The sequence below is a fragment of the Pholcus phalangioides genome, unplaced genomic scaffold (assembly GCF_987345545.1).
Source record: "Pholcus phalangioides strain wild (caught in Gottingen) unplaced genomic scaffold, Ppha-v1.0 ptg000015l_1, whole genome shotgun sequence".
NCBI classification, from domain to species: Eukaryota; Metazoa; Arthropoda; class Arachnida; order Araneae; family Pholcidae; genus Pholcus; species Pholcus phalangioides.
The window spans coordinates 99,085,030-99,097,879 of NW_028301608.1; the positions used below are offsets into that span (position 1 = coordinate 99,085,030).

Genomic DNA, 12,850 nt, shown 5'->3' on the forward strand with positions numbered 1-12,850 from the left:
ATGTACGTGGCAGCCAATATGATAGACTGTCAGCCGTGGGTCAATAAAGAAGACATCTGTGAAAAAAACTGTGAAGATCAGAACGAGCGCCCGAAGAGCCAGTATTTGCTGTACAACACGAACGTGATATTCGACAGGAAGGGGAACTTGATCGCCCGATATCACAAGAACCACCCATACTTCGAGGTCGTGAACACCCCGACGTCGTTCGACGAGACCGTGCTTGACACCGAGATCGGGAAAGTCGGTGTCATCACGTGCTTCGACTCACTTTGGAAAGACGTCGTCGACATGATCGAAAAGAACGGCGTCCAGACTCTGATCTTCATCACGAAGTGGCACGACATCTTGCCACTGAACGCCGTCGAAGGTCAGCTAGCTTTCTCGCTCACGAATAAAGTCAACCTGCTGGCTGCGAACGGCCATTTTCCAAGCATCGGAACCATCGGCAGTGGAATCTACTCGGAAAAGTACGGCGCTGTAGCGTACACCTATTCCCAAGATGGCGACTCGAAACTCCTGATCGCTCGGGTTCCCGTCGGCGATTCCAATGTCGACGGAAACGTTACTCGCTACGAGATAACGGAGAGATCAAGGGCGAAGACGGACACTTGTTTCCAGACCACTGTTATCAGTTGCCGAGCGACGAGCCCAAAGTCACTGACTACCGATGCTTCGAATCGCATTTCTCCAGATACGCCCTCACGAAACTGCAGACCAAGAATGGATCCGCCGAGTTATGTCAGAACAGCTTGTGCTGCTCTCTCAATTATTCGGCCGACAGCATGGAAGAGGACTACTTCCTGGCCGTTTTCAACGGCACCCACTCGTTCCAGGACTGGTTCAAGTGGTCCGAAGAAAACTGCTTCCTGGTGAGATGTGACCCCGTCGGCGGGAAGCCCTGCATATCCCTACCATCGAAGTGCTAAGACCGTGTTCGACCGCATCGAAATCAAAGCCAGAGTCAAAAATCAAAGCCTTTCAGTTCCGAAACGTATACGTACCCGACCGTCATCTTGGATAATCTCCGACTGGCACCGAAAGCGGATTTCACGATCCAAAAACAGGGTAATGTGACCGTTCTCAAGTACACTAGAAAACTGGACAAGCCGTTGCTGAAAGCTGCCATAATGGGACGCAACTACAAGTGGGACCCTCCATTCACACCATATTATAACTTCTAATAAAAAATATCATTCCTTTATATGGGTTTGTTATTTTCGGTAGCAAAACAGGGCAGTAGCTATCCATTCCTGTGCCCTGTGCAAGAATTTGAATTTAGGCCCCCTCCATACTGGAGCCCCCTTGAAAAGAGGGCCCTGTGCGGGTGCACCTGTTGCACCTGCCTAGTTACGGTAGCAAATATTGCATGAAATACAACCTGACACAAAAGCATCCAAATAATAACAAATGGAGTCGTTTTGGTGCTATCTTCAAATTAATATATCGGGGGACGACCTTTTCAGTTCATGTGATAGATAAGCGGTATTTCTACTGCTCATGAACCAGAAACGTCAAAACCCGGAATCGGCCAGCTCTATATATTTGTTACTGCCAAAGCCCGAAGTTGGCCATTTCGCGATAGGGCCAGACCAGTTGACCCCCTGCCAATGTCCTAAATTCGGGCTTTGACCGGCCCCTATATATCGATCCTTATATATCCCTATATCGGTCCCTATGATTCGGGGTCATCGCAACGTTGGCGTATTTTCTTTTTTTGTGTGATAATTATGGCCTTTTATAATTAGCCATAGTTAACCATAATGATTATGGTTAGCTATGATAACACTAACAATGAATTTGAATATCGATATCTTAGTGATCCATATATAGGGATCGATATATATATATATAGCCGACTAAAGCCCGGTGAAAGCCCGAATATCTGACATTGGCCGGGTCAACTGGGCTGGCCCCGTCCCGAATTGGCCAACTTCGGGCTTTGGAAGTAATGTATCGATCCCTAAGATATCGATGTTGAAATGAATTTTACAAAACAGAACAACTTCCATAGAGTAACATGGGTAGAGTACATTCAAAAGTCATTTTCCAAGTTCTAGAAATTTGCACATTCATGTTTCTGGCACAGGCGAGTAATATTAAACAGCATCAAGAACGGGCGGCCTTTATTTTTAATATATATTTCTATATTTCTTTACATCCATTCAGAGTGGGTGTAATATAGATAAGTCAAATGAAACATAATGACCAAAACTACGTTTGTAATGAATGTATATTCGATTGAAATTCGATTAATCGATTAAAATTTTTTATTAACCAGTAAAAATTTTAATCGATTCCCAGCCCTAATATATACTTATTATATATGTCATTGACAAAGCCCGAAATCGGCCAATTCGCAAATTGGCCAATTTGACCTGCCAATTTCGTGAAGTGGCCGGTGAGTCCTGGCCAAAGTCCGATAACAAAAGACACGATTCGGGAGTAAAGCTGGCGTATTTTTTCGTGACAACTATGTCCACGCTAGTTATGACAACCCATCGAACCGCAGTCACGATGCGGTAATCATTTTTTTATTTCCGAAATTCGGCAGAAAAAACTACATGCTTGTTTTCATAGTTTTTTTCCCCCTCTCGTCACGTGGAGATAATCCAATACAGCTTCTACATATAGATATGTATCACACGTTGGCAATTTAAAAAAAAATGTATTTGGCTCCTACACGGCCGTCTTACATCAGCACATCGAGCTTTGGCCAGGGATCTCCGACCACTTCTTGAAATGGCCGGCAACGTCGTAAATATGTCGTACTTCGGACTCTGGCAGTAACATGTACGCAGGGTGCACAGGTTAACAGGGTGCCAGGCATTTTACTAGCGAACCGTTGATCCTACAGACATACTTCCAATTAGAAAAAGTATCTAAATAACATGTAGTACTCAGACAAGTCAGCCATTCATGTTACAAGGGGTTGTATAGTTATTAAAATAAAAATGTTTACTTCTTTATACTGACACACACACACACACCTTGTGCTCAAGAATCCAATTCGAAAGAAGGTCTAGCCCTGTTTTTTCTGAATTTAAAAAAAAATGTCTCTCTTTTTTTTTTTTTTTTCAAACCGAGCACAACTCAGGTCTAACGCCATCTATGGGCAATTTACTACCTAGTGAGTTGTGCCGGAAGTGTAAGTGTGTATACCTGACAATCTGATATATCTAGTGTTGCGTCTGATTTTTCAATGATGCCATTTATATTTCAGAAGTGAAGTGAGTGAAGTGTTATGACTGAATACTTGTACTGTTTGTAGGCCTGTTGCTCTCTGTGGAGAGACTTTTTAACCAGGAGATCGGCTCGCACATTTGCGCCTTTAAGTTGGAAATCACAGAAAATTATAACTTCTGCCGACCACCATTGTGGTGACGTTGGGGCTCGAGCCCGGGTCCTCGCGATGCGAGTCCGTCACTATGACCACTCGACGACCACAGCGGCTTAAAAAGAAAAATGTCTACGTTTCCAAGTGAGATATTCGAATTCGGAAAACAAACGACAGTTGGGAAAAACAGCATTAAATGCGAATAAACCGTTTTCCCTGCATTTAATGGAATGCAGAAAAAAACTTCGCGTTAGGTTCCCAACGCGCACATGCACCAATTCGTTAGAAGTTCCGCACAGGAATATGGACGAGGTGTAAGTGCATGGTTTATATAGTAGCTTATCACCTATAGATTTATAGTGTAAAAAATATATTTTTGTTCAGGTTCGTTGGACTGAAGTCCCACCAACTCCACAATTGTGAGGGTGGTGATTATTAACCAAGAGTACCACATTACTGCATAATCTTTGAAGATCTCTACATGAAATAATCAAGGTTATTCCGTACTATTCCGCAAATACGTATATACCATAAGCAGATACATGATCCTCAAACGGGGGGGGGGTGTACGATTGCCCTCTTCGGCCACCCCTCACACAAATACCACATTATTTCTACGAATTGAGAAAACTATTCCGATTGTCATGTGTTTTCCCATGGAAATTATATAATATAAAGTTATTATTGTATATTGTATTAACTATGAATTTTTTTTTCGAAATGAAAGTAATAATAATGAAAGCATTCGGAAATGATTCATGAAAAAGTCACAATTTTATTGTTATAAGTAAGTCCTGTCGCTATGCACGATATATGTTCTTTCTGCGGTATATGACCCCGTTTTAAACAGGCAGGGGATTAGGTTCAAGAGTCGCTGCTGCTGCTGCTGTTGTACCGACGCGCTGTAACCACAGATTATCGTCCAGCCTCTAGTCCTGGGAAACGGAACCTCTAGGTCTCGGGTTCTAGTTAAAGTACTCGCACCATCTTTCCGATCTGATTGGTCTTCCAAATTGTCTTCGGAGTTATCCTCAAGGCGTGTACATAGGGAGAAAAGAAATAAGAGAAAATATTAGGGAAGTGAAAACTTCTCTCACTTGGAATGCATTTGATTAATGTAAGTATTTCCTAAGACTATAATTATATCTTCTAAATATAATAATAAGGCATAATTATAAAAAATATCTTAAAGTAATTATTACTTGTATGTGTGTAGTTTGAGTTTTTAGATACAGTTAAACCCCTCTTTTGCGGTCACTGACGGGACAAAAAAATTCGTCCGTAAAAGAGGGGTGACCGTTAACCAGGGGTTTGAAATGCATACTTTTATTATATAAGGGGAAATTATTATTTGGCCTTAAAAGAGTGGTGACCGCATCTGAGGAGTGTCCGTGAAGAGGGATTTTACAGTAATGGAATTATGTAGGCTCAAATTTAAAGAGCCTATTGCCTCTCCCTCATTGAGATAACCCTTTGATATTAAGGATATTATTCGCAGGAAATAGTTACCCAGAAATAGTTGAAATTGAAGCGCTTGAACCGCCTAATGTCTTCTGACGTGTGTGACACAGTAAAACCTGTCAACTTGGACACCTTCCTATACTGGTCTGTTTTGAAAGTAACCAGTCATAATAATGATTTTCCAGCCGTGTCAAAGGGCACCCTGGGGAACGCCAGGTTTACGTTAACACCCGAGAACGACTGTCAAAAACTATGGTAATTAAAAAAATGCCATGCCATTCGGCAATAAATTTGGACGATAGTATCCACGGCCTACGAGAAAAATTGTAAGTGTGCCTTTGGGCCACTTGTGAAAAATCAAATGTGACCCCCCCCCCCCCCCAGGACAATCTCTCACCAATGATAACAACCTATGGGCCCTGCTGTATGATATGTGAGAGAGCCATGTTTACAATATCTGTACTCAGAGCACCACAATGAAGTACTGTCAGGGCTAGATGACTGATCATCTACCCAGAGATGCCACCAAATACTTTTTCAACCAACTCCATTAACCACCCTCCTCTCTCCAGGGGAAGATATTGCCCACTTTGAAAAACAATTGTGGTACCTCTGTAACTCTTGGATAGATTTTTAAATGGAACCTCGTAGGTGTCCAACTTGGACAGGTTTTACCTAATGATGTCCCACGTGAAATGCGTGTTGTGTTGGTGATGATGACTCTGGGTTTCGCGAACTACTCTGGGAAGTTTTACGCACTGTCGACGTTCACTCGACCTCGGCTTGTAAAAGGCTTAAGACTTGTCCAAGTGTGACCATAAAGTGGCGAATTAATGCCCTGCCAATTTCCATGAAACTACACCAAGTAAGTGAGTCTGCAACTTGACCCCTTTCGTCCGCTACTCCCCATAAACATCCCGTACAGGAAATCCCGTGCAGGACAGAGATGGCCACCGAGCGGTACCGCTGCAAGCGATAGTCGAACCCATAATGGTGACTACTTCGAGTTTTGCGGACAACTGCGAGAAGATTTACGCAACGAGCGACGTTCACTCGACCCCGGCTTATAAGGCTTAACAAGACATATTCCAGTGTGTCCGAGTGTAGGTAACGGTCTAATAAGTATAAGTAGTGAAATTTCACGCTACGCCAAGTAAGTGAGTCTGCCACTGTCCCTTTTTTCGTTCGCTACTCCCCTTGGGCAGAACTATCCTGAAAGTCCTGGTAGTGGTTATCAGTGTGTCGATAGTGATTGTGTGATGCTTACTATAAGTGTAGATGTGCCGTAAAGGAAAAAAAGGCACCATAACCTCACGATAACGGACGCCCATGGGATGGGACCGAAATTGTCCACCACCACCAGACCAGAACATGTCACCGCTCTGTCCACTCAAAGGGACTTGGGCCGTTGGATAGACCTCTGATCACTGCATTCTCCCTACTAAATACCCCTCCAACAGCGGACAAGGTTTCCGTTATCGCGAGGTTCTACTCCGTGGATACATTGAGACCTCGGCATTGGAACAGATCAACCCTAGGAACAGATTAAAAAAAAATTACTTAATAAACGCGTAAACCCAATTCATTTATTATTCCACAGGGAATTTTTTTAAAATGACGTTATATGCAGGGTGGCGTTAAAAGTGATCGACGTTATTTGAAGGGTGGCGTTAAAAGTGATCGACGTTATATGCAGGGTGGCGTTAAAAGTGATCGACGTTATATGCAGAGTGGCGTTAAAAGTGATCGATGTTATACCGAGGTCTTACTGTAATTATGTCATGACCTTGTCTGGTACAGATGCTTCTATTTTTTTTTACTATAATGCCCATACTCGGGGGTTAACGCTAAGTTGGCGATATTTTCCGTCACGCTACAGTCTATAGATGGTTAATAGATGGTTAAGACATAGCAATCCCCCGCCCCCTTCCCGAGAAATGAGGTACCGGAACCTCGGGACTCAGTCTGCAACCCCCCCCCCCCAACCCAATGATTTCTTTAAAGGGGGGGGGGCGCACTGCCCCCCAAATAATTAATAAATACACAATGCAATTCACCTCCCTTCTCTTGCGTATGCGCTTGATATATTTACGGGAAGAAGCAACTTTTTGTCAGCCTCCCCCCAAATACTTCCTTCATATGTCGGCGCTTATTGTTGATAAGACTCTAGCCTGGAAACCCGGAGATCGATCTCTTTGTTACGCTATGGGTATACTCGGAAATCTACCAGGGGAAAATATTCAGCCTTTATGGGACCGCGAAAAATCACTGTGCCTAAGACAGCCCTACCAATTTCCCAGTCTTTATGGGGCACCGTGAAAAATATTTTCCTAAGAAGGGCCAGCGAGATTCCCGGCCTTTATGGGCCCGTGAAGAAAAATCCTTTTCTAAAGTGGGGCCCCCACTTCAGAATGTTATGACTCTGCTGCAGGTATCAAAAACATAAACCTGCTTTAAATAATTAATTAACTTTCAATAACCACCCGAATGTTTGAAGTTAGCCTGATAATTATGACCTATAGATTATTACTTTTTTTTATATGAAATAATAATTGCTTGATTATTTTTTATTTAGATTTTATTCTAATACAAAAATTTAGTGACAATCCTAATGCTATTCAGCGGACTATTTATACTGAAATTATGAGACCATATTCACGGTAGACTAAATTATTTAATAATTATCCGTTATAGAATTAAATAATTTATTATCAGTGACAGTTGGAATTATGTTTTAACGAATGAACAAAACGATAGGTTAGAGACAGTGTTAAAAATTGATTTATGTGATGGTAAATTGAAATGGAAAACAGACCTTTTCTCCGGATGAATCGCCCCTGATCGTCGATTGGTTGCGTCCGGTAAACAGGGCTCCTCTAGGAAGACTGAAGAAAGACATTGTCGAATTCCATGCTAAGAAGCAGTTCCAACAGTCGTTTCGAAGTATTGATCTCGCAACAATATGTATAAGTGCATCTCTTGAGTATTTTTGATTGAAACGCACAACACAGTCGAGGAAATTTTAACATACAATTATACTTAGAATTAACTACCATTCAAAAATTCTGACATGTACAGCCAGGCGTGGATCTGAATACCTAGTATATGATAATACCAGCTGTAACCCCGCGGCTTTGCTCACGTGGATTTGGTCATCAGAAAATTGCTCTGCAATGATTTCCCCATATAACATTTGCACTCCGTTGGGGATTAAATTTTCAGTGAAGGGGTCGAATTTCGACAAACCCTTCCTCAGTGGGTCTTTACTTCATAAAATGAAACTACTGACCAAATTTCATGAACATAGCTTTGGTGGTTTCGGCTCGGCGATGGTGAATCAGTGAGTCAGTCAGAGGACATGTCATTATATATATATACACATTAGATTTATTCAATCAGTTGAAAATTACCTGTATCAAGCTTTTGATTACATAATCTAGATTTGATTAATTAACAAATTCGAGAAAATTTCGACTGAAAAACGCGAAAAACCGGAACATTTCCTCAAAAAAAGTCGGGATGGAGAAAAAAAACGGGACTGTTTCGGAAAATGTGGGACTTATAGTCACTCCATTAATGACAACCAGAAGCATATTTACAGAATGGGGGCTTAGCGAGCCCGGGGCGGTAAGCTCGGAGGGGCGGAGAGAGCATGAGCAATTTGAGGGATGAGAGAGCATGAAAATTATTATAATGGGAGAAGGGTGGCAAAACTTTTTAGGTTACAGACGGCAAAACCATAAATCCGCCTCTGCCTAGGGAGCGAAAGAACAGATCAGTGAGGGACCAAGAAAGTGGGCAAGCATGTGAGTAACCAAAAGAGTGATCTTGAGAGTGGAGGAACAGATCAGATTGCTCAAAAGAGTGATTTGAGAGTGAGATTAGATCAGGGATTGACCAAAAAGGTGTGCAAGCATGTGAGTGACCAAAAGAGTGACACCTTTCTTCCTTTCAAATCGAGCTTTCAAACTCCGGTCTACTGCCCTGAGCAATTTGCTACCGATTGAATTGCGCCGGAAGTGTGAGCACCTAATATTCTGAATGCGTATATAAGTAAATTTAAAAAAAATTACACGCGTACATTAACGCATTCGGTTGTGACTTATGAGCATATTAGGCAGTTCTTTAAATTTTTGGTTCATAACCTGAACACATATCACTAGCTAAATATACTGTGAAAATCACAAACACATTTCATTAACAAAACTTTTCGCAATCGTGTTTCGAATGTCACATGAATTTTGCCTAAAATTAGACATAAAAATGACTTTTTTCATAGAAAACGAAGTAGGTAGACCAAAATCTGTTACTGTTTTCACCATTTCGAGACACCATTTTCCATCACAAAAATGCTATTAAAATTCACTCCAGTACCATTTTATAGAAAAGTGCTCTCGAACGTAGTCGGATACCTTAACGAGGGTTGACCGTACGACATTTCAACTAGAATGTAGGGAAAAGAAATTTCGTTTTAAAAGTAGATATTTTACAACAATAGAAGAGACTTCTTTTTTTCCACCACGACATTCTGCTGAAATTATCGACCCATTTTTATATAAATTGCATTGAAAATTTTATCAGACATCGGTCAATTAAATTATGTAAATGTTCTGAGTTGAAACCAACGTAGTTCGATTCAACTTTTCAGCTGCCACACCCGATTTGCGAATACACATGGAATTTTCACTGGATTTCCATCGGATATTAATTGGATTGTAGTCCAAGTACTGGTCATCTCATACCAACTTCATGATTGTTCTCAGACCACTTTTTCTTAGAGGGGCAGAACTGTGTATAGGCGGCACTACTACTAAACCACACATACACCTGTTCAACATTCCTTTGCGGAATTTCTAACGAATTGGTGCATGTTGGAATATGCGTGTACGTGTTGTGAACCTGAAATGATGTTTGTTTCTGTGTAATGCTTGTTATGTGTAGTGCTGCACAATCTGCTATCAAATTTTCTAACTGTGAGTGAAGTGAATGATTGAATAATTGTGCCGTTGTAGGCTTGTTGCTCTATGTGGCGAGACAATTTCCCCTTCAAAAGGTCTCGCCACAAAATAACAGGCCTACAACGGTAGAATTATTCAATCACTGCACTTCACCAAAGCCTCCTAGAAGTACCTAGTAGTACTCCTAGTAGTATCTAGGAGGCTTTGACTTCACTCATAGTAAGAAAACCTGATGGCAGATGGCAGCACTACAGGTATCGGTTCGAACCCCGCCGTTGCTACAGTGGTGATTCGCCGAAGTTTGTTTCCCGTGGTTCCCAACTTGAAGGAGCGAATGCGAGCCGATCTCCCTGTTGAAAAGTCTCGCCACAGAGAGCAACAGGCCTACAATAGTACGAATATTCAATCATTACACTCCACTTACTTCAATTCTGAAATACAGATGGCAGCACTGAAAAATCAGACACAACACTATATACTCACACAGACTTTAGGTACACACACGCACACTTACACTTCCGGCACAGCTCACTCCATAGCAAATTGTCCATGGCGATAGACCGGACCTGTGCTCGATTTGAAAAGAAAGAAAGCACCACACATAACAAGCATTACACGGTAACGAAATTCGCGTTGGGTTCCTAACACGTGCATGCACTTTGCAACGAATATGGACGAGGTGCATGTGGGGTTTAGTAGCCGTAGTTTGTAACAAAATAAAAAAAAAATCTAAATTTTTATATGAACACCCATAGTGTGTAATTACCCATTATAATTACCAAGTAGCGTCGACTGTATAACGAGAGATATTCGCTTTCTTCTTTCCCAACGTTAAAATCTCTTCACACCGATAACGGGCACGTCACGTGTGATGTACTTTTCATTTTCCTTAAAATAACCACGTTTTGCAAAAACCGTTCTCGCATCTTTTGACATTAAAACAAAAATGTCTATAACAGCTGTATTCCTGTTGCTACATTGTGAATCGAATTGAGATTTTTAGAAGGAAAATGAAACGAAAAAAAATATAAAGCAGGAAATATTAACCGTAAAATATTTCACGCTCCAAGCACAAGCGTTTTCTCTCATATAACATTCGTTTCAGTCGAGCAACTAACGAGTGGACAGCGGATGTGTTTTAAATAGAGAAAGATACTGAAGACGCCGGACAGTATTAAATTGGACAAAAGGACGTGTCAAGGCAGTGTCAAACAACGCCATGGTCTTAAGCCACGCATGCACCTACATACGTGCTTACTACGTGTACGCGAGATTCAAGTTTTCGTTTGACCCTTTTTTTGTTTCAGGCGGGTGCTGCTCGTACGTTCAATTTCGTAATGATCCCTCAAAATTCGTGGAACAAATACCGCCATTCGCTAAGAAGAAAGATAAAGCTTCTTCGGACAGAGATTTTTTAATAAATTTGAATAGGAAATATATACTGTACCATAAATGTCCCATGAATTCGTAAATAGTTTAAAAATTCATAAAAATTCAAGTAATTCGATGGCTTAGTGAACGCGTGTGGCAAGTGACATTTTGCTGATTGTTCTGAGAGCATTGTCAAAGTTTAGTTTTGCATAAAAATACACTCACATCTGGAATTTCGAACCATCCTTGGTCTCGGGGTGCCGCAATGCGTTTTCGCATTACATACAGGTACCCTCCCTATCCAGCTTTCACAGGCATCACAAATCACCATCTACAGCACCATTTAATATGCTATTTAAGCCATGACTTCTATGTAGATTTATTACAAGATTTTTACGTTCACATAGCACATCAGTGAATGCTGAAACTCAGCTTTCCTGTCTACTTATCACATACCACATCTGTTCATCACAATACCTGGAACTGTGGCTTCCAATTCATACACTTATCTTACCACAAAAAAATCTTATCACATTTGTGCACTAAACTTTCGACTTGAGAAAAATTCTCACGGAGGGAATTTGTTTTTTTTTTGGTACAGAAAGAAATATTTAGTTCAAATTTTTGTCGATAGAGAACGCAGCATGAAAACAAATGACTGGAAATATGCCCAAATCATAGTTCTATAAAATGCAGGGTGTGCAATTAACAGCTCATTTCTGAATTTTTCTGCTACTGGCGCTTACTTAAGATTGCGATGTTGACATTTGTGGATGAAGCGCTATTGGTGAAGCTGTTTCTCCTCAGCCACGAATCGCCGGCAGAGGCTTTACGAATGTTTCGGACACAAAAGAGATTGAAGAAAACTTCAGGTCCCTCTATCGACAAAAAATTGAACTAAATTTTTCTTCTGTATGGGGAAAAAAAATCCTCCTTCGTGAAAATAACTTTTTCGGAAACCTCATTCAAACTGGACGGATCTTGCTGATCCCTTGGGAATGCATACGTGATGATCACATTAAATTAAATTTAATTTAAAAAAGAAACCATACCAATTCTTTCAATTTATATGAATTTTTAAATTATTTACGAAATTATGGGACACCCTGTATATTCACTTCCATGATCTATCCCAGAGATAGATCATAGATTTATACGAATTACGTCACGGATAAAATGATTTGAAAAATCGGTTTAATTAAGAATGCTTAATCGAGGATTTGTTGATCCAATGCCCGAAAAATTCAAAAACTTGATTATAATATTCCTCTGCATCAATGAGACATATCAACTGATAATTCAGAAAAATTCTCGGTATAATGTAGTCAAAAAATATCGTGTTTGAAAATCATGTTCGGACAACGTTAATAAAGAAACGTCTCATGCAAAAGGAAGTTTGTGGTTATTATTCTAATCACATAATCTTGTTTTTCTAGTACTATACTCTTTCTAGGGAAGTTCCACGTGCAATGATACACAACCAGATTATGTCATACCACATATAAAGAAATGAGTCTGAGTCATGATTAATGTTCGGTGAGGGAACTGCTCAAGGACTTGAGAGTCTCTGGAATAGATCATAGATTCACCCGAATTCTCCATCACGGATAACATGATTTGGAAATCGGTTTTCTCGATTTTAAAATTGAGGGATTTCCAAACTTTTTGCGTTCGCGTGACACCCCCTCCGGAAATTTGAATACTGCTACTATACTAACCCACA

General features: G+C 40.8%; 1 protein-coding gene across 1 annotated transcript; it reads left to right on the forward strand.

Moving 5' to 3' along the window:
* LOC149077164 (pantetheinase-like) lies at nucleotides 1-929 on the forward strand. The gene is made up of 2 exons (XM_089242351.1): nucleotides 1-656; nucleotides 695-929. The coding sequence occupies exons 1-2, from the start codon at nucleotides 1-3 to the stop codon at nucleotides 927-929; spliced, it is 891 nt and encodes a 296-aa protein (XP_089098477.1).
* The last annotated feature ends 11,921 nt before the right edge of the window (nucleotides 930-12,850 follow it).